General features: G+C 44.6%; 1 protein-coding gene across 5 annotated transcripts in view; it reads right to left on the bottom strand.

Moving 5' to 3' along the window:
* Window positions 1–1,427: 1,427 nt before the first annotated feature.
* Window positions 1,428–21,922, bottom strand: part of LOC148656965 (signaling lymphocytic activation molecule-like) — a 23,019-nt gene continuing 2,524 nt past the window's right edge. For 2 of the 5 annotated variants that reach the window (XM_088644356.1, XM_088644358.1), the window contains exons 2-7: window positions 21,459–21,573; window positions 12,276–12,390; window positions 7,399–7,698; window positions 6,149–6,400; window positions 3,511–3,617; window positions 1,428–2,466 (exon numbers count right to left, since the gene is read on the bottom strand). In XM_088644356.1, coding sequence (XP_088500482.1) covers window positions 2,410–2,466; window positions 3,511–3,617; window positions 6,149–6,400; window positions 7,399–7,698; window positions 12,276–12,318 — 759 coding nt within the window. In that variant the 5' untranslated portion in view covers window positions 12,319–12,390; window positions 21,459–21,573 and the 3' untranslated portion in view covers window positions 1,428–2,409. Of the gene's footprint in view, window positions 2,467–3,510; window positions 3,618–6,148; window positions 6,401–7,398; window positions 7,699–12,275; window positions 12,391–12,946; window positions 12,966–21,458; window positions 21,574–21,750; window positions 21,919–21,922 lie in introns of those variants that run through there. The other 3 variants (XM_088644357.1, XM_088644359.1, XM_088644355.1) reach the window with 3 other exon arrangements.

Below are 21,922 nucleotides of genomic sequence, written 5' to 3'. Positions count from 1 at the left end.
AACTAATTAATTAGCCATATAAATGAGCCACTATTAGGCACAATTAATTAGCCATATAAATCACTGCAATAAGGACAAGAGCTAAACAAGCGTTAAAGCAGCACACAGGTTAATATGACTGAGAAATGCTTCACTTAAGCCTGTCTCACAATTTCACTGCAATATTCTTTTCAGCACAAGAGAGACGTGACAGAAGCAGCACTTCAGTGAACTGGTGTCTGACTCCAAGGAGCCGGGTGACTGGTACTGTAACACACTGCAGCCTGTCCACAGGAGGACGAGTCCTCATCCCGGGACATTGCAGACAGAAAGAGACGGGGGATCGGGAAAACTTGGGAAGACGATTTGGTTAAATCCAGTTTTCCCTTTCTCTGTCGCAAGGGTCACTCATCACTTGAACTGAGTAAAAACCCGATCAGATGAGTGAGGAGGTGAAGTGACAAAGACCAGGGCAGGCGGAGCTGCTGTGCTGTATGTCCTGCAGTGGACAGGGCTGTGTGACAGGAGTGGGGACAGGACAGAGACAGGACAGAGACATCGATCTCACAGTGTTTCTCTGTCCTGCTGAGAAAGAGCAGCTGCAATAGCACACAGCAAGAGCACAGAGACATGCTGTATATACATGAAACCTAAAGTCATTAACAGGATTGAAATGGATATAAAAATATAAATATAAAGCAAAAATATAAAAAATCATTAAAATGGCATCCAGCAGTTGTTCTCTACCCTAGTACTTAGCATTATAATGCTATAGTTCTCAGCCATGGTCCTGGGATACAACTGTCAGTCCTGGGTATTTCTTTAGACTTAATCACAAGATAATTGATTTTAATTTTCCATGTATAGTCTTTTGAGATGTTTCTCAACCGTTAAAAAACTGAACGTGCCTTGTTGACTTTCGGATTGCCCTCATTCGTGAGCAAAATCTCACAACCAATTGGATTTGCAAAAGACACCGACCCACTGCGAGTGTGTTGAAATCATTATCGTTCCCACGGTTGGTGTGTCTGAACACCTGTTGAGGGCTGTTTAGTCAGACATAAGGAAGAGAATTCTTCATTTGAACTGAGTGAGCACGCTCGGGGGAAACTGCATGATAGTCTATAAAGTTCTGTGTCCTGAAGCAGTTTGAAAGACTTCCGAGTATTTTTGTTATCAAGGGTTGAGTGTAGAAAAACATCTAAAGAAGCAAGTCGATCTATTACAGCACCTATTAGCCCTGATGATTAATGGTCCACCTGCAGTAAAAAACTAGCAGAGACAGGGGACTCTAGGACAATGATGATTTAGTTGTACTTAGAGCTCTTAAGGGGTTTAAGGGGTTTTTCTACAGAAGCTTAGGGAGAAACAAGTTCAATCTAATTTAAGGGTATTACAAAGTCTATTTCAATTTATCAAAAGAAATTAAGATACATTTACTAAGACAATGTTTTTTGCAAAATTTATTATATTGCCTTTGACCCTTCAAAAACAGTGAACACAAACTGCACTTGTTTCTGGACTATTGTGACTTTGCAGTAAATATACAGGTAGTTGCCAGTTTCCATTGGTCATCACTACAGTATTTCCAATATTAAGTTACCAAACCAGGGTTAACTTTTCTATACGAGTGGTGTACTGTAATCCCCTCGACCCTTCCCCCTCCTGCCCATGAACATCATTGATTTTTCTTCTTCCTTCCCCCTGGGGTTCTGCTAGGAATCTGTCCTCATCGCTTGAGCTCTACCGAATTCCGGCATGTGTGGACTCTCTCCTGGTCCACATCCTGCCTCCGTGCCCAGACAGCCTCCCCTTCGGAGGCTCTTCGGGGTCACGGCAGAGTTCCGATCTCACGTGAGCTGGGGGCCTGATGACTTTGCTGCCGCCTGTTCTCCGTTGGCGTTCCATCTCCTGCCTCATCCGTGCTCCTCCTTCGCTTCACTTTCCAGCGGAGTTCCTCCTGAACACCACGTGTCTGAATCTACGCGAGATAAAAGCTCAAGCCTGCATCTTCCGCGTCACACGACAGTGGTTCTGGACAAACTGCCCCATTACAGGAGAAGAGCATTGGGGTGATCCTTTTGGAAGGTTATGACCCCATTTGTGGTCAACGCTGTCGTTCTGTCGTTTTCTCAACTGGGCAAGTCGAAACCTGGGAAGTAATAAGTATGCTTTCTACTTATAGGCACCAGCTGCTCCAGTCATTACTGTACGTTTGTGTTCTGTATAGATCTGTATAATTATGGGGGGCTTGGAGCTGGAAGATCTGCATGATTTCTCCAATTACTCATATGGCATTTACAATGTAAATCAGCAACTACCAGTACTTCAGTGGTGCAAATGTCTGGAATGACACTAGTTTTATGAGAGGTGATCTGAAGGGCCATGATGCTGTCCCCCTTTCACTGGAGGATGGGGCTTGTTTGAACATCACAGCTTCACAGTTTCATCGAAAAACGTTTCCTCAGCTTCTCTTCGTCTTGCCACCTGAGAGACAGAAACGGGCAGTGAAACGGAGAGACAGATGCTGAGGAAAAACCTAAATACTAATGTAATCCTGACCAGGCCTGAATAAGTCCGCATGCAGTAATGTACAGAACACCCTAAGGGAAAGGTAGAGACAGAGATGTCTTTATACTCTACTGCTCTTTAAATAGTTCAGGGGGAGAGCTGCGTCAGCATGCGTAGGCTGCAAAGGAACAAGTAATAGTTTATTCCATGCTGAAAAAAAGAAGAGAGAAAACACAACGTTTTGGCCGTGGAGCCTTCTTCAGATGTGAGGACCCTGCTCCACGGCCGAAACGTGTTTTCTTTCTTCTTTTTTTCAGCATGGAATAAACTTACCCTTTAAATATTCCAGGATAACAGCATTAATACTGTGGATTAAGGGTTTCCAATCGACTTGGGCTCCAGGGCACTGCACTTAGATCTATTTTCTGTCAAGACCCATGTACATGTGTTGGAGAGTGACAATATCCTCGCACCTACAGCCACTGTGCACAATGGTTTTCCCACAGGTGCTGCAACCCCGATCAAGTGGTGATGGGGACAGGACTGAGCCCTAGCACTTCCTGGTGTTGGAGTATAGGTGCTCCCAGTTGCACAGGGGAGTGCGGTGGTGAGGGGAACAGAACCGAGATCGGTCCGTTCCTGGTCGTGGCCTGGCCCAGAGGGGCTCTCAATTGTCCTGCTCAGGGACAGAGGCAGTAAGGGCAGTTTGGCTACTTCTACCAAAACTGATCCTTTTCAGATCCACTCTGCTGCGCCACATGGGGGGGAGTTTGAGAAGGAGCCCTAATCGTGGGCTGCAGAGGGGCATCAATAGTACTGAAAATTATTTTTCAATGGTTGCAACTGTAAGGATGAATGATTAGAATATCTGTTTTGTGTGTGTGTGTGTTACACAATGCACTGAGGCTCTGTATTTTAACTAGTTTTCAAGTCCAATGGCAAGACAAGTGCAATTTATTTTGCTGGCCTCATCTTTTTGTGGCCCTCTTTCCCCTAAGACGGATACAAAGAGGTACTTACTTCATCTTTCATCTTCCTCTTGTAATACATCAGCACTATAATCATGACTGCATTCAGAACCAATGATACACTCATGACGCATAGAATAATAGTTGCTGTGTTAAGACCTAGAAAAGAGACAAATATTCAGACTTTTGCTATACGCTTTACTACCGATTGCAACAGTCAGAAAACATCAATACAATACTGCTCTTCCTGTTCAGGAACGTCTGTAATTTAGATATGCAAATTGAGCTTTATAACAATTGTAAAATGACTATAAAGAATAAATATTAGTAATAATTCAGCATACTCAGAGGAACAATGTAAATAATGTAAACTCGAGAACTGCTGAGTGGCCAGAACTCCCATACTTGTAGTAGCACTGTGACTGGTGACTGGCAATTGAGAGAAGAACTGCAGTCCCAATTTCTCAGACCAGTCATTAAATCACGGTAAGAAAATAAATAGGAAACATTATCTATTTTCAAATTAAATCATGAACTTTGTGAAAGTACTGTTATTGTGACGTATTGTGGCCCTTCCTGCTCACTAGTCACTGTAATGCCTAATGGAATGCGATGTACGAGCGCATAAGTACAGGTTGTGCAGCAGACATTTCACTCAGAAATGTTCCAGCGTGATCTGCATGCAGAGTTAATAAGTAAGTTCTATTTATGGGCTAAAGAGTCTTGAAGTCGAGAGCAATATTTCAGTTGGATTAAAAGAGATATTTTCACAAGACTGCTTGTTTACAATGTCATAGGAACTGGGGGTTTCACAAGTTACTGTGCACATTTGACTTTTATTGTGGCTTGAAATGCACTCATTAATGCCGAACGTTTCTAAACCTGAAATATAAAAATTACGTTGCAGTTCCCCTTGAATGTGTAATGCGATGGATAACCAGAGTATACCTTTGATCTAATGTCTTATGACAAGGCAAAACATTGACAGACGCCTGCTTCCATTATGACTGGTCAGTCCTGGCCCGCCTCTCTCCACACCAACACCGATCACGTGAGCACTGGAACTTCACACAGTCCTTGTGAAGTTAATAGGATGTTTAAAACTTAAAATAGACAAATGAAAGCTACTACAGTGGAAGAGCAGTACAATCACCTGGAAGGGTGTGCAGAGTTTGGGCCTAAAGCACTTGGCTGGGAAGCCTATTCCAGACACCCCCTCCTCTGTAAGTAAATCTGCATTTCCTGTTCTCTGTTCCAGATGAATACCCCTGAAGCTTCACGTGACTCTGTGTCCTCATTTCATCATAGAGTGTGAAACTGTTTTCCTTTTAGCAGGAAATCCCTTGAGTATTTAACTGTGTTTGGTTAACTGTGTGTATAAATGTGTAGAGTAAGAATCCACTGTTCCTCCTCTCTCTTTCTCCACATCTAGGGCCCATTCTCATACCATGCACTGTGGTGGACTGAAGATTAACTCCTGATTATATTTTGGGATGTCTTCAAGCATCACCTGTTTGCACAGTGTCCACAATTTCTTTATCAGTGTTGTGATCTTTTGCTACCAACTGTCACAACACTCTGCTCAGTAACACTCTGTTCAGTATTAGACACCAGTTATCTCACACTGTACTGCACTCTTCTCAGTAACATTCCTTCCACACCAATATCAATGATGCCTTAATGAAACACTGAATGAAACAAGGTAATGAAATGTAGGAAATACTGTATGTACTGTTTGATCGAACGGTGCTGTTCCCAGTCACAGCTGCCTGGTGAGCCTCTTCTATACCCCAGCTTCCTCTAGAACTGTGTGGGTCTCTTACCTCTTGATAGCCCCACACCCTGTGGGACTGATCCTGACTAACCAATGACCTCAATTTATCTCCAGGACCCTGAAGTGTGCACATCCACTACAGCACACATACATTCTCATGTGACACCTTGAGGTACCCCAACATTTTACACTATTTTTATTGTGTACACGCACACAGATCCCCTGTGAAGAGATTCTCACACACACAGAAACCCGCAGTAAAAGACTCACACAAACAGATCCCATGTGAAGAGACTCACATAAACACAGATCCACAGTTAAGAGACTAGAGATTTCCTGGAGGGAAGTGCTCATCAGGGTGACCTGCACTCGTAACAGAAGAGCAGGGACGTGAACTACCGACCCCCACAGTGGAGGGCGTCTGACTCGAGAGGGGAGATGGAGAATGGAGATGAGGGGGCCTAAATCTGTTCCCTTCCAGCCTGCCTTGTTGGCAGCCCTGATATCGAGAAGTGTGGAACTAAACAAAGGTGTAATTATAGCTCTTTGTCCCCTAGATGCTGCTTCAGGCCACTACAACCGTCAATAGCCACAGTGGGGTTTAATTGGCAGTTAGTTCATTGTTAAAGCATTAAGGATTTTAACATTTTCACATGGATACAGTTCAGCTTTGTTTGCTTTCTATAATAATGTTTAAAGCATGTTATGAACTACTGTGATTCATGTTAACTGCAATATTTCTTCAGTTAGCCTGCTTTCCAGTTTAATTCAAATTTGAGCTCTTGTGAAACTTGCATTATTTTGAGTTGTATGTGACTTGTACCCTCACTTCACCCAGACAGTCTGCCTACTGAGCAGGTGCAGCACAGGCAGAGGGAGCTCGGGGTCGGTGTGCTTAGATTGGAAACGGACTCACCTCCACAGTGCTGATCAGGGTGGACTGTGACTGATTCATTGCTGGCTGGGTTAGAGGCCACACAGCTGTAGGATTCAGAGAGTTCTCGATGGAGAATCAGGGGGGCGTTGAGGTCAGGGTCAACGGTGTGGCTCAGTGTCCTTCCCCTGCTCTTCAACAACAGGGTCACCTCTCTCCCGTTCTTCACAGAACACTCCAGAAAGCAGGTCCCACCACGACTAGTGACTCTCACTTGAGGAAGAGAGACAGGATCTGAACAGAGAGAGGAGAGCAGTGAGGGCAAAGTTGCTCAGGGCACCCAGAGAACACAAACCAAAAAAGGAAAATCAGATTTAAACTGATTTATATATATAATATATATTACATTTTCAAGATGTTTATTAGAAATAAATACACACAGAGGATATTCCTCTCCTGACATGACGTAAAGACATGTGTGACTAGAAGTCTGGAAGGTATTCTAACATTTTTAATTTGATTTTACATTCTGACAATAACACCAAAGCAGAAAGAACACTGTAAAACCAAACTGTCCAACTGTGCAGGAGTACATATTCGTGTGGTAAGAACTGAAGAAACAGAGTAATGGTCAGGTCAATCCCCAATACATCCATGCAGAGTTCTGGAGCTCGTTTCCTTTCTCCTGCTTTAGTTACAGGACTGGAGAAAATGTGGACATTGAAATCTGGGCAGACCATACAGCTGTGGTGCCACATGTTCCTGTATGTCAACACAAAACCTAACTCCTGAAACACCCTGTCTACCCCACTGCTGAGACTGACTGTGCTGGTGAAACAGAGAGACAATCTAGCTCAGTCCTAAACTTCACTGAACCCGTCATCTCTCCAGCTGTCAACCCTCAAACCAACACCTCCTGCTGGATTTCTTCTGCACAAAGACACAGTAACACTTCCAAGAAGCAGTGGTTACAGTATCTCTAGATTAGACTGAGTTCAGTCATTTTGACAAAACAAGCAATACAGCACAGACCACACAGTGAAAACTCCAGCGCTGCAAGGAAGGAAACACAAAGTCACAACTTGCATAAAGACACCAATGGGGTACTGTACAACAGGAATTCTTCAAACCAGTTAACCACTTGAGAGTAAGTTCTCATTTCCAGTCACAGCCTAGAAGTCCTTATCCTGTAGCCATGAGCTTGTGGTGCAGAGTGCAGAGCCCTGCCCTCTCCCCATGATGCTGGTAATCCAGCCATGGACACTAGCAGAGCAGTCAAGGGACACACTTACCGTACACCTCTAGGGTAAAGGTCACCATGTCTTGCACCCCTCCATCAAAGTTCTCCACTTTATAAACCCCTCTGTCCTCTGGGTTCAAATCGGAGATCTTGAAGAGTCCCGTCTGACTGTCCCAGGTCAGTCTCCCTCTGAGACGCGGTGGAGGTTCATCTGTTTTCTTTTCGCTCACCTCTGCGATAGTGAGACCATCCAGCTGCAGAAAACCCCTCATGAACACCGGGGCTTCAAAACTGACACTCTGTCCAACAGCCCGGTTCAGCAGGGTCCCTTCCAACAGGGAGGTGGACGCCCCTGTAAATGAAGAAGAAACAGGACTTAACAGCAGCAGCTCTTCTCAAAGGAAAGACTAGAGCGAGCGAATCACAGCAGCGATCAGGGACAGCAGGGAAGGAACATGGAAAAGCATTTTTAAAAAATCAACTAGATTAACTGAGGAGGGCGGGGTGGCCGGCAGACCTACAAAAACACTAACGGCACCAGTACAGACGTGTGACACAGGAGGTGAAGAGGAATCAGGGGAGAGCGCAGTGGATGTGAAGGGGATACAGGCGATGATCGAGCAGCGCAGGAGGACAGGACCCACAGGAGCCTGAGCCCCACTGCACAAGCAGACGGAACAGATTGGGGCAGAGCGGTGGCACTGTGGCTAAGGATCTGTGCCTGTGGCTAGAAGGTTGCTGGTTCAAATCCAGTGCCATATAAATGGCTGACCCTGTGCTCTGACCCCCAGTTTCTCTCTCCCTGTCTGTGTGTCTCATGGAGAGCAAGCTTGGGTATGTGAAAAGACAAATTCCTAATGGAAGAAATTGTATATGGCCAATAAAGTGATCTTATCTTATCAGGGTGGCAGCCATCTACCACGCCCTTCGCCCCCCTCACCTGAGGGACAGGCTGCGTTAGTTACACCGTACAACTGAAGTATCACATTGTGTTCCACCAGGTCTGGAATCCGCTCCAGAAACTGATTCCAAAGGAAACTGTAAATTCATGATCTTTCTCTTTCCCCAACAAGCTCCTCTTTCTCACTCTGTTTCTCCCTGTACTGCAGATAGAGGTCTATGTCCCTTGTGTTTATCTGCACGTCTCCAGAATGAAACACAAGAGAGATGAAAGAGAAATCTAGTGCAGAGAGACCTACAGTATGAGAGGAAATCTTCTTGTGGAGAATCAAAGCTCGCCGTGTCAAAGCTGCTAAGCGTTACGGTACGTGAGGGCGTGTTTTTAAACTTGTTTTGCGGAACATTCTAGAGGAGAAGTGTGGGTTGATGCCTGCTCGAGAGAGAAGGTGGCTGTTTGAAGTGCAGGAGAAGACAGAAGCTGGGCTGAAAAGGAAACCAGCAGACCGAGGGGAGGGTGCACCTGCTGCCAGACTTCACAAAGAGGAGAAAACTAAACTAAACACACTTGGGGAAGAGAGAAAGAAAGACTGAATCGCAGGACCAAAGACTGTAATAAGACCCTTGGACCTGACTGAGCGGGGGAAAGACATTATTTTTGTTTTGGCTTTCTGAACAAATTACGGCAAAACAAATAGTTTGTTTGAGAAGAAAACATATCACGGGCAGGTAAACCCCAATACATAATCAGGGCATTACCCCAAATTAGCTACTCCCAAAGTGACCTACAGTAGGTGTTATTTTAGACTTGTTTGTGTATTTGTGCATATTTTCTTTATTCAGTTAAGTCACTGTTCACTCTAACTTCAGTATTGAGGTGCCTGTATTTGGAGTCCCTCCTATTCCAGTGGCCGGTAGTTGACTGTACCCCCTGCGGCATCACACTATTTACATCTATTACACAGAAATGAAAGGCTCTGCCCATATTGAACTGGTCTTGAAATTAAAATACATAGCAAATGTATACATATGTTGTACTAGCATTGTATAGTTGTGAAATTCCCCTATGGTAAATAAAAATGATTAAATCATTACCTTTGAATGGTAAAAGCTGAGGGCACTCATACCTCTACGTATCTAATCCAGAATCTCTACCCTCCCTTTAATGTCATAACCTTGCATACAGTTACACTAAAAAGCCTTACCCTTACAGCTTTTGGAAGGCTATTAACCAAAAGCACAGACAACAGTCAGACAAGGCAAAGACGTCACCAGAGAGGCTCTTGCAGTAACAGCACACATGAGACCGAGAGAGGAGGTGTTTTGGGGTGCCAGGAATGTCAGAGAGATTGCTCCACGATTCTGGAGCATGTTACTATGGGCACTACTTCTGACAAACTGTGCGTCTTCAAATTTTTCATGTTGTACATTTCTTCCCATTGATTTTTCCTGTTATTTTTTTAAGATGTATTTTTATGTTTAATCAAAATTGCATTGAAGAAAGACGTGTTAGATAAGGGATTATTGTATATCTTCAATTGTGGATTGGTTATTTTGCCCTCTTAATTATTTGTACTGGGCAGCGCTGAGTTGTGGTGAGCCTCGCAGCGCTGGTGCCCTGGGTTCAAGTCCTGGGGTGTCATCTGTGGGAGTGTGTATGTTCTCCCTGTGTATGCATCAATTTCCTCCGGGTGCTCCAGTTTCCTCATACAGTGCAGAGACATTGGTCCTGGTGTGAGTGTGTGTCTGTTTGCCCTGCGATGGACTGGTGTCTAGTCCAGGGTGTACCCTGCCTTGTGCCCATTGCTTGCTGGGACAGACATCAGCCCCCTGTGAACCTGAATTAGAAGAATCTGTTAGAAAATGGATGGATGGATTAATTGTATTAATAAAACTATAGGTGTATGCATCTGTTGCCATTGGACTGTTTCATAGTAGCCAGAAAAATCAATCTCATAGCTTACTGTTCCCGTATCTAATTGTCCCAGCAGTACAGCAGAGTGGTCCTGTATTGCAGTTGCTTGTGTTCTTGGTTGAGTATGCACAGTATGTTTGTCTCAAGTGATGTAGACTAGGGGTAGGAAACTGCTGCCCGAGTGCCTGGTTCCTGTAGGTCTTAAAGGCTCTTAGCAGTTTGCCCCTGATTCAGACCTGGAGAACAGCTGAATGGACTTGACTGAAGCACTGAAAACGAATGGCGACGCCCTGGAGATGCAAAGTGGGCATGATGTCACATGTGGAAGAACACCATGACTTCAGACTGCAGTGGTTCAGATGTTTTTGAATTTATAAAACAACCTTCTTGACATGAAAATATTGCCACTGGAGGAGTCCAGTTCCCTGCAGGAGGAGCGAACCAGCCCTGTTTGCCTTCGGGAGTAATACAATGATGACTTACTGTGGGGTGACCAGTTTCAGCTGCAGTTCTCTTTAGAAACCCCCCTGTTTTTCCAGCCCTAGAAGAAATACAATGCTCCTGGTGTCAGTTCCTCCTTCTTCAAAATGAAGAAGGAAGATCTCTGCTGTATCTTGCTGTGTTGTTGTGAAATGCATGGGCTTAGGCAGCCCAGCTCATCGCAGTGCATTCACACCCACTCTTCATGCTGAACAAATCGGTCCTCTTCTCTCCAGAGGACTGAAATTGCCATTTTGTCCGAAATGTCTCACTGCCCAGTTAAGTGTAAAAGACATGATCAGTGGGTCACATCACAAACTCTCCTGTGAGTCAAGACAGACTGGGCCAGCTAAAAATAATATATGAAATAAGCCTGAACAGCAGGATTAATCAACCACAGGACTGCACACAGCTACTGGCATCTCGCCTGTGTCTGCAATTTATCCAAAACATACAGATGCTTTTTCATGACCACATACCTGTACCTGTACCAACAGCGAGTACAAGACAACTGCGGTTTTAAACACAACAGCGCTTTCCTGTCCCACAGGGGACGTTTGTTTACCAGCACACTCCCAGCGTGACAACACAGTGACAGACCGTATCTCACAAAACCGAGAAGTCAGCGCAGCAGTGTAACAGCTAGACGAGGCAGAAGTTACGATACAATTCTTTTACAACAGATTATTGCACACCTGTTAACTACGGTAAAAGCCATCCTGCAGACTGTGGTCCTCTGCTACCACAACAGTCGCTGACGCCTGACTTCCACAAGGAAATTTCTTGGGGGGTATAAATATACTGTAGAAATCATGTTAATATATATTTCTTTATTAGCCCTATACAATTTCCTGCATTAGGAATTCGTCTTTTCGCATACCCCAGCTTTTCTCCATGGAGATACAGACACAGAGAGACGCTTGGGGTCAGAGCACAGGGTCTGCCATTGTACGGCACCCTTGGAGCAGTTGGGGTTAAGGGCCTTGCTCAGGGGCCCAACAGAGTAGGATTCCTCTGCCAGCCACAGGATTTGAACCGGCAACCTTCCAGTCACAGGCCCAGAGCCTTAGCCACAGAGCCACCGATAGATATGCTGTATTGGAACACCCCTGGGTTCACATGGGTATGCACCTTCACCTCTGCTACCTCAGGCCAGCCCCCCACCGTCAGGGACTCGAACCCAGGCCTCCAGGGGTCACCCAACAGGGACCCAGCCTCTTGAGCCAAAGGGAAATTAACGAGGAGGATTTTTCTCATTCCTAAACTTTCAGTTTCAATACGAGCAACCAGGTCCTTCTGTTTATTCTGTTTACAGTCATTAACTTACTGTAGTGCTTCAAGAAATGGACCCGATAAGCACTGCACTTTCACTTTTGATATCACACTTCCCCCAGAATAATTCAGTTTGTTACAATACGTATTTTCACTTATTTAAAGCCTTAATAAATGAGTACAGCGGAGTGAGTTCGTACTCCGGCTAGTTAATCTATAGTTTAGTGAAAAGTGAAGACTTTTTGCGCTCTCCCCCCCGTCTCTGTTCCTGTTCCTGTTCATCGCCCTTTAATACGAAGAACGACCAGCTTGAGCGACAGCGATCGAAACAGCGGAGAGAATCTCAGCCGAGCGCGTTTTCTTACCAGAGAAGACGGCCAAAAGGAAAGCGAGGTGAATCCGCATCATCCTGAAGCCACGAGCACCTCGCTCTGGGACTGGGCAAACCACTTGTCTAGAGGCAGCGGGTCTCGGGTCTCTCTGGAACACAGATTTCCGAAATTAAAACCGCGCCCCTGTGGTGACGTTTTTAAAACTCTTTCTCTTAAAAACTCCTTAGCGGGCTATTTTTTGAAAGCCAAATCCTGGGGACACAAAACAAGCAAACAATCCGTTAGCACTTAGTATAATACTAGCCTGCAGCGCAGGTGATGGAGCACCACACAGCTCTGGCTTAACGGCCCCGTTGGTACAAATCCAGTAGAGACAGCGCTCCCCCGCCCACGAAACCAGGATTGGAAACCGATTATCTAGAACTGAAGTTTCTGGTATCTTCCCTGGAAGTCCACACATCTGCCTTTGGTCATTCCAGAGCTTAAACCCTTAATTGATTCCTTACTTCATTTACAAAGTTGCTTAATTGTAAAAGTTCCTATTTTTTTCCTACTCAAAAGTTATAAATTAAACGTCACTTTTAAAATATGAGCGTTAAAAGGAGGTCCTGACTCTCTGTGGTCATCAAAAATCCCAGGGTGTTTCTTGAAAAGAGTATGGGTGTTACCCTGGTATCCTGGCCAAATTTCCCATTGTCCCTTACCCCTCATGGCCTCCTAATAATCCCCCTCTCTGAACTGGCTTCATCACTCTGCTCTCCTCCCCACTGCGAGCTGGTGTGTGTGAGCAGACTGGAGCATCATCCAGGTGGGGCTGCACACTGGGGGTGGTGGAGGGGATCCCCAGTATCTGTGTAGCCTGTTGAGTGGAGTGTCCAGAAAGTGTGAGGAATTATTATTCATGATCAGTATCTTCTCTGTCTGCCACACAGCCTGCATGTACAGAACTGCCCTCACCAGGCACATCCAGGTTCGATAAACACAATCAGACTCACTGGCAGAGGACGGCCAGGGGAAAGAATAAGAGCGAATGGCAAACAGTGCCATCAGACCATTTAGTCAAGACCCACAGTGGTGTAATTCTACTTAATTAAATACTTTCTAATTCATTGTATCAAACCGAGAGCAGCACACTAACTGGAAGTGATCCCCTGGCCAGTAAGCAGCTGTGTACTGAGACAGTACTCTAGAAAAATACCAATCATAGAGAACAAGTACAGGATTCAGCGGGACTGCTGAAATGAGTCCTCAGCTCTGAACTAATAATGTTCTAAGATCAGATCACTTTGTTAGCCATACACAATTTCTTGCATTAGGAATTTGTCTTTTCACACACCCCAGCTTGCTCTCCATGAGACACACAGACAGGGAGAGAAGCTGGGGGTCAGAGCACAGGGTCAGCCATTTATACAGCACCCCTGGAGCAGTTGGGGTTAAGGGCCTTGCTCAGGGGCCCAACAGAGTAGGATTCCTCTGCCAGCCAGAGGATTTGAACCAGCAACCTTCCAGTCACAGGCGCAGATCCTTAGCCACAGAGCCAGCACACCACAATTGGAACGAGCTCAAGCTGACAGCTGGCAGCCCCCTAGAGAGCACTGAAGTACAGGACTTAGCACAACTGCTGTACACTGAGCAGCAGCTCACTGATGAAACCATGTCGTGACTCCAAACGCTTTTAAGCCTTGCCACAAGGAAATCTATTGGAATATTCAACTAAAACTGTATTCCAGCCTTCCACGATACAAAAGGGCTACCTCTCATGTCCGAGGCATGAAGGAAGATGTCATCGGTATCACACCTACTGATGCGTGTCGAGACTGTAGTCTGCAAGAGTGAGTTTTGAGATATACTGTATGCTGGATGCGAAGATAAATGTTCTAGGGAGGGGAGCGAACTGAAAAGAAGGCAGATACTTAGAAGTAAACAGGACGTGACTCTTAGGTATGGTTCAGTCGTTTCTGGGTGTCACCTGAATGTTCTGCTATTAGTGAGAGGCGAAAAAATACAAGGGACAGATGAAGCCAGCTGAGAGCTTGAGACCCTGGTATTTCTGCTCGGCCTCTTCATTTGATGGAGATTTAACTGCAAGTTTGTGTCTTTTTGGTGGTTCTTTTGTTTTTTAACCGGTGGTTCTTAAGGGTAGCAGGGATATTGAGGAACAGGGGTACAGTGTGGTATTTTATGTAGTTAAATGTAGGGGTCTATGAAAGAAAGACCACCATTGGTGGTGGTGGAGGGGATCCCCATTACCTGTAAAGCGCTTTGAGTGGAGTGTCCAGAAAAGCGCTATATAAGTGTAAGCAATTATTATTATTATTATTATTATTATTATTATTATTATTATTATTATTAATTACTCGGGTCTTCTCAGACGTGATTATCTGTGACAGCTCATGAACACAATGCTTCTCTTTCCTGTAGCTGTGGTACAGTACCAACAGTGTGGACTGTCCTGGGGGGGACCAGGCGGCCCAGGCCAGTCCGTATCAAGGCTGGGGTGACACAGGGAAGCTGCTGGCTCTTACTGGACTAGTGCGCCAGAGAACTGCGAGATTCTGTAGCTCACTATGCCAACTAGCAATCTTCAGGGTGCGAGGACCATGTTTCCCCCAAAACAGGTCCTTTCTATCTCCCAGAACCACCAGCACACCAGACAACACAGTCATCCTACACAATATCCCGTTTTCATGGTGTCTGTCAATCGACCCCATAACACAACATATACAAGTCTAGCTATCTGTAACATTTCTCTAACTGCCCGGCCCACCCACACAGAACACAAGAGACAAATCATCCACAAAGGACACACACTCACACACCAACCTAGTTTCCACAACCAGTGCCCCAGAGGAGCAACTCCTAATCAATTTCATAGTTTTGTAAGCTAAAAATAAACACAGGAAACTGCCTTACCATCTGGTGTTCTGACATCACACTATTAACTTCACTCTACTCCATTGATTCTGATCCGAAAGGCCTCCCTGCTTCAGCAAGTTTCATTCTTACGGTCTCTAGCCTCCCCAGATTTACTGCACATATTCTTAACCTTCTGTTCCTATATACTGTACCTCATTTCGCCATGAGTGCCTTTCTGGTCATTAACCTCGATGTGTATCGGGGTCCCCCTCTTCATTGCTGGTTGTTTTCTGGCGTGACGCTGTTGAACACTATGAAACCACAAGATGGGATTGATCTCATTCCACTCCCATTGATGCTGCCTGTGTGACTGAATCATTAGCCAGAACGGGCCCAGCTGCCGGTGTCCTGTACTCCAACTCTAATCTACTGTAGCGTCTCAGCTCCTTGTCCACGTGATAGAGACGTCATCAAAGAGTCCCTGAGATCTGTGCCTTCTGGCCGAGGGCCTGCAGCTGTCTGCACACCTGTATTAGCGAAACCCTGGCCTGAACAGCCACATCCTGTTTCCCATCAGCCTCTGCTCAGGGTGGCAACGGTCAGAGTCTCCACACAGCCACGCACTCGCTGCCACATTCCAACACTCTCCCTTCGCCGCAATTAACCTCTTATCCAACCACTTTTCCCTCTACTTTAACATTATTACCACACCTCTCCATGCTCACTATTGAGTTCTAATCGCCTGAGCTAAGTCTTTCTCACCCCCTGATTGTCTGGCCACTTTGGATTACGGATTTTGCCTTCCCACCGACTACAGACCTGCCTTACGAATCTGATTTGAGTCACCAGTGGCAGAACGCCTGCATGTTCAGCAATTTGTATGAGTTCAACGGCAGAGTATTGTTACAGCTATAGGTGACTATGGAGGTGTCTCCAGTACAATGGGTAACATTTGGCAAGTGTCACCATTTCCAGCCACAAAGCAAAGGGGGCTGTTTGCTGAAATGTAGGGGGTCCAGGTTCAGTGAACAAAGCAATCGTACAGCTTACCTTGGTAAACCTTAGTTAAGTTCTGAGTAAATGATTTCGTGTCCATTAACAGTGCAGAAAGACACTACATAAGGAGGGGGTGGATGTCACGAACACGGACTGAAATCCGTGTCAGATCTTATAGAAGACCCTATGCGATGCGGTAAGAGCTGGAGAAAACAGGAGGCGTAGTGAAAGGGAACACACAAGGTGTGCACAAAATAATGGTGACAGTCCATGAGGCAGTGTACGGGGAAGACAAAGCGGCATCCAAATCCAAACGGGTCCAAGGGCAGGTCAAAACACAGTCCGAGAGTCCATCAACAAGGAATCCATCCTGGGACGCGACAAAGTTCAAATCCCCGGGAGGGGGGAGCACACGGAGAGACAAAACATGGAGGTCCAAGGGTGACGGGGCGAGATCCTCCAGACCCCGGGCTCAGGGAGCGGGAGGTGTCGGGGATGAGGCCTGTGCCCTCAGGAGACGGACGTAGAGTTTCCTGGTGCCAGGCGGGCCTCGCGACATCTTACCCTAATGATGAGCCCCGAGGACTGGAGGAGCTGGTCTTTAAATAATAACGCTAAAAGGGTACACCTGGAGAGCTTAATCACACGGACAATAATGGGAGCAGTGGAGCGCCCTCTAGGGAGGGATGTCGGGCGTGACAGTGGAAGGTAGACAAGGAAGATATCTAAAGTGAGAGCTCCTTTCAGATGTCTCAGAAAGACCAGATTGGAGCTAAACTGGGGCGTAGTCACGGGTGGGCCTGGGCTCACCCTGATTGATCCTAGGCCTACCCAATCAGTCCAAAGTAATTTAAGCTTTTTTTTTTCCTTGTTTGAATTTTTTCCTCGGATGTAATTTTGCTTTGGGCTCGCTGTGTCTTCTGTGACCAATAAGAAAATTATGTAAATGTAGTGCTTGCGTAGCCGTAGCTTAATTGGCTGTCGTTTTTGTCAGACTCTCTTATAGCTATCTAGAACTAGGTTTTTTGTTTATTAGCCAACATGGCAAAACAAACACGTATATCTATGTTTTTCAAAAAGCCACCTTTAGACGACCAGACCAGTCATGAAACAAATAAGACACATGAGATGCTACGGGCATATCGGGTTTTAAGGAGTACAGGCTGGCTTCCCGAATACAAGTGTTTCTGGACCGCAAGCGGCAGCGCACGCGTTTGCTTGTAGCAGCTCGATACCTGCTCGACCTGTAGGAGTTCGGCACGAAGAGGTTCTAAGTTTTGGAATTCGTGAATAACATTAAGAGAGTATTGACGGATAGATACGAGTGTGAATTTTAGAGATAGCTATTCATATCGCTTCTAAAATACCTGCAGTATTTTACGTACGTTTACAGAGCTAAAATACATTTGACGCTTTTATTAGCAGACCATTCTGGCAATTAAAGATCCGATGAATTGGGTAGCGCTGTAGTGCGACTATACCAATTCAGTGTTAAGTCTTGTGGGATTTTCCAAATTAGGTGTCTTTTGGCATCGAAAATAGAATACTAATTTCGTGGGGTTCATACAAGTTTAAAACCAAACCGGTCTCATTTGTTACTGTACAGTGCTACAGCCTTGCTTTTCCGGCGATCACGTGACCATGTACGGCGACTTTGACCTCCAGTGACCCCGTCTGCCGAGTTCAAGCGCTCTGTTACAGTTTCGCTCGTACCCTTAACATTTTAAAAGACAATCAATATTCATAAACATATGTGACTCCTAAGATACTAAGACATGACGCATGCCGATAAGTTAACTATCTGTGACATAAACCTGTGGTTGTAATGTATGTAAAATCACCGTGATTGTCAGATCTATGGTTTTTAGTTTCTAAGGCACGTTTTCCTTTCCTTTCCCTACCATGACTCGCTGTTGCCAAACGGGTAACTGTGGGATGCCATCGTGACAAGAGCTCCGCAGCATGTCATGATAGGGACCCCATGTACAGTATATCGCGGCAGTGTATATCACGACCGCTGTCGCAACAAAGATCTCATATCAGGATATGATATACCCAGATAAGACGTGTAGCGACATGGGGTCAGCATATCTTGTCAGGGTATGTCCTATTGCAACGAGGTATTTCATATTGCGATATACGGGATTCATGTCGCGACATGGGGGTGGGGCATTTTTGTAGGGTATTTCATATCGCGATATACGGGCTTCATGTCGCGACATGGGGGTGGGGCATTTTTGTCTGGTATTTCATATCGCGATATATGGGCTTCATGTCGCGACATGGGGGTGGGGCATTTTTGTCGGGTATTTCATATCGCGATATATGGGCTTCATGTCGCAACATGGGGGCGGGGCATTTTGTCGGGGTATTTCATATCGCGATATAAGGGCTTCATGTCGCGACATGGGGGGCGGGGCATTTTGTCGGGGTATTTCATATCGCGATATAAGGGCTTCATGTCGCGACATGGGGCGGGGATTTTGTGGGGGTATTTCATATCGTGATATAAGGGCTTCATGTCGCGACATGGGGCGGGGCATTTTGTGGGGGTATTTCATATCGCGATATAAGGGCTTCATGTCGCGACATGGGGCGGGGATTTTGTGGGGGTATTTCATATCGCGATATAAGGGCTTCATGTCGCGACATGGGGCGGGGCATTTTGTGGGGGTATTTCATATCGCGATATAGGGACTTCATGTCGCGACATGGGGGTGGGGCATTTTTGTCGGGGTGTTTCATATCGCGATATATGGGATTCATGTCGCGACATGGGCGCGGGGGGCATCTGTCATATCGCGATATGTGAACTCAATGTCGTGACATGGGGGTGGGGGCGTTTTGTCGGGGTATGTCATATTGCGATATATGGACAGTGATGCGCCAGTCGCAATGGGTATCGCGATGTAATCGTTATACGCGCACTCCTATCGTGACATGCTATCGGAGTCGTGAACGCACTGTGGATGCCATGACATTCTTTGTCTGCTATTCAGTTTTGACCTCAGTGCCACTTCTCTTAGTTTGATCAGTAATTGGAAACCAATGGATGTGGTACTGTGTATCCAGCATGCTCATACAGCACACACGCTACACACAGAACTTCCGCTGTGGCGCTTTACCCAATCAGAGTGTCAATTCTCACTCTTCACCCAAACTGTTCGGGGGTTTAGCCAATCACGGGTCTGAGAGCTGAGAGCTAGCTGCGCCAGGTGGATCGGCTTGTTTACTGTGTCAGTGAGAATCTAGTTTTAAAATGCTTTACTAATTTGCAAAATAACTACATCGGCTTATTTTTTAACGTCTTTTTAACGTTTTATTGATTCGCAATGTCCCGTGCTCTTCGAAATAAATACATTTTTATTTGCAATATAACTGTCTCCGCTGCTTTCTGTAATGAATGCACGGTATTTGGACAATTTTAATCGTATATTTAAGGTAGGGGAAACACCTTCTGCTTTGTACTTGTACAAAAATGAATAGAAATGTAAAGTCTATGATCGTTATATTATTATGCTCGTGCTTTCAATTTTGTTTTTTATTCTTAAATTATAGCGATCTTGAAACTAATACCTAAAAATGTGAATATGGGCTCTCGTGTTGTACCAGCGGTAATTTGGAAACTGGTGTCTCTTCACCAATGAAAGGAGTACACAAACTACAAAAGGAATAACTGCATTTTGTAATATAATGGATAAGAATCATTTACAAAGTTTTCAGTATTTGAAGGAGAGACATAATTTGGAGAATTCAGATTTTTATAGATATCTTCAAATGCGCCACTATTTTAATAAGGAGATTATAAGGGGAGATTTAGATATTGTTAATGATGGGGTAGGGAAAATAGTTACAGAAGCCTACAAACCAGAATTAGGTGAAGGTATTATATCTAGATTATATAAAAGTTTCATGGAAAAGAAATCATATTCTACAGAGTATATAAAAGATAATGGGTGAAAGAAAGTGAAGTTCGAATTTCGAATGAAGAGTGGCTTAAAATTGTGAATTTCAATGGAGATGTACTAACTCGCATTTATGGAGAGAGTTTTGCTGAAAAAACATTGTTCGATTTTTCATTACTCCGAGTCAGAAGGCGCACCATACGGAGGAAAACTCGAAGTGTTGGAGACAGTGTGGAGACCAAGGTGATCATTGGCATATATTCTGGAACTGCCCTAAAATAAAGCTTTTCTGGAAGGAGTTACATGAGGCCCTGGAAACTATATTTGAAAGGAATGTACCCTTTACATTTGAGGCTTTATATTTCGGTAAACTGGATTTTGTTTGGAGGGGAAGTGACGAATATTTGTTTGGAATCCTTATATCAGCAGGGAAGAAAGCTGTAACAAGAAAGTGGCTTCTCACAGATCTACCAGCAATGAATGATTGGATTGAATTAATAAAAGAAATATATATAATGGAAAAAATCACATTTTCACTAAAATTACAACTGAAAAAAATGGTCAAATATTGGTCTAGATGGGTTCAGTACATTAAACCTTTAAGGTCAGATTTTGTTGAGATACAAAATAACTGAAATTTAATAAGATACATTTATATAATCTCCTCCCTTTTCAAATTCATAAATGTATACATCTTCCTTCTTTTGAATGTATACTGTATAGTTTTGTTAAAAAGTTATATAATTGTAAAAAATAGGGGAACAAACAGGAATTTGTGCCTGTGATGTAAGGCTGAATAATGGCTGTTCATATGTAAAATGGTTTTGTTTTGTTCTCTAAAATATTTTTTTTTTAAAGAAAGGTACACAAGCAATACCGTTCGATCGAGAACATGGTTAAAAATGAAAAGAAAACACCTAACCCAGTGAACTAACATAGCAACTCCTCCCTAAATGTAAGTGTTTATTATAGTAAAGGCTGCAAAGTCTGGGGTCAACTGATCACAACTGAAAGATCTGGTGATCGTCTCTTTGCTGTTTTTACGTCACAGAGTGGCGTCACAGCCAGGAAAAGAAGGCGCTATATTGAAATATATTGAAACATCCACCCCACCCGACCAGACAGACTCGGAAAACAAATTGCCCTCATTGTTTTCATCACAACCAGGAGTTCAAGTACCGAGTTTGTTGGTACCTGTAAACAGCCTTGTAAAGTCACGTGATTACCCGAAAAAACAAGGCGCTATATCTCGGAAACGAAAGTAGCACAAACGCTACTTACAGCGACACAAACCGGCACAAACGCAGCACTAACGATTGCGGTGAGTTTCGTCGTTTGTGCTGTTCGACGGGCGGGTGGGCAACTTCGTGGAGCAGGACGTGCAAACATGTCTGGGTCATTACATACCAGACTGCAGAAGACTCGACTTCACCTGAGGATCTAACACAGGCGCCCGTACCTGTGTCTCCAGAGGGCAGGTGTGCCTTCACGCTGTACTCTACACCAAGGACTGGCCGGAAACACGAAGATAAAAGGAGTGTGAGCTCATCGCTTCATGTCTGCGCATAAGACCCCTGTAGATACAACACACGGATAATGCCAGTTTATTAAATAATTCAGATATATGTTCACTTCTGTTATGTGAAAATAAAAAAATATGTTTCCAATATTGCCGCGGTCCGCAGGTGTGAAACGGTGGACTTTCCAGTATTGCTTCTGTTATTTTCCACCCGCGACAACCTTGTACGTACCCTTAAAAAACACCCTGGTTCTTTTTCACGTTAACGAACGTGTTTTGTATAAAAAGTGCAACAGTGGTCTTGTTAGTAAAGTTAGTAAAGTTGCAGATTCAAGCCTTTTTTTAATTTAATTTTCCTGCTCACACAAACGCACAGAAGACACTTATATTAAATGCAAAATCTA

Source organism: Lepisosteus platostomus, chromosome 8 (assembly GCF_059453375.1).
Source record: "Lepisosteus platostomus isolate fLepPlt1 chromosome 8, fLepPlt1.hap1, whole genome shotgun sequence".
Classification (NCBI taxonomy): Eukaryota; Metazoa; Chordata; class Actinopteri; order Semionotiformes; family Lepisosteidae; genus Lepisosteus; species Lepisosteus platostomus.
Note: the sequence above shows the minus strand (reverse complement) of the source record. Positions and strands in the feature narration are given on the sequence as shown.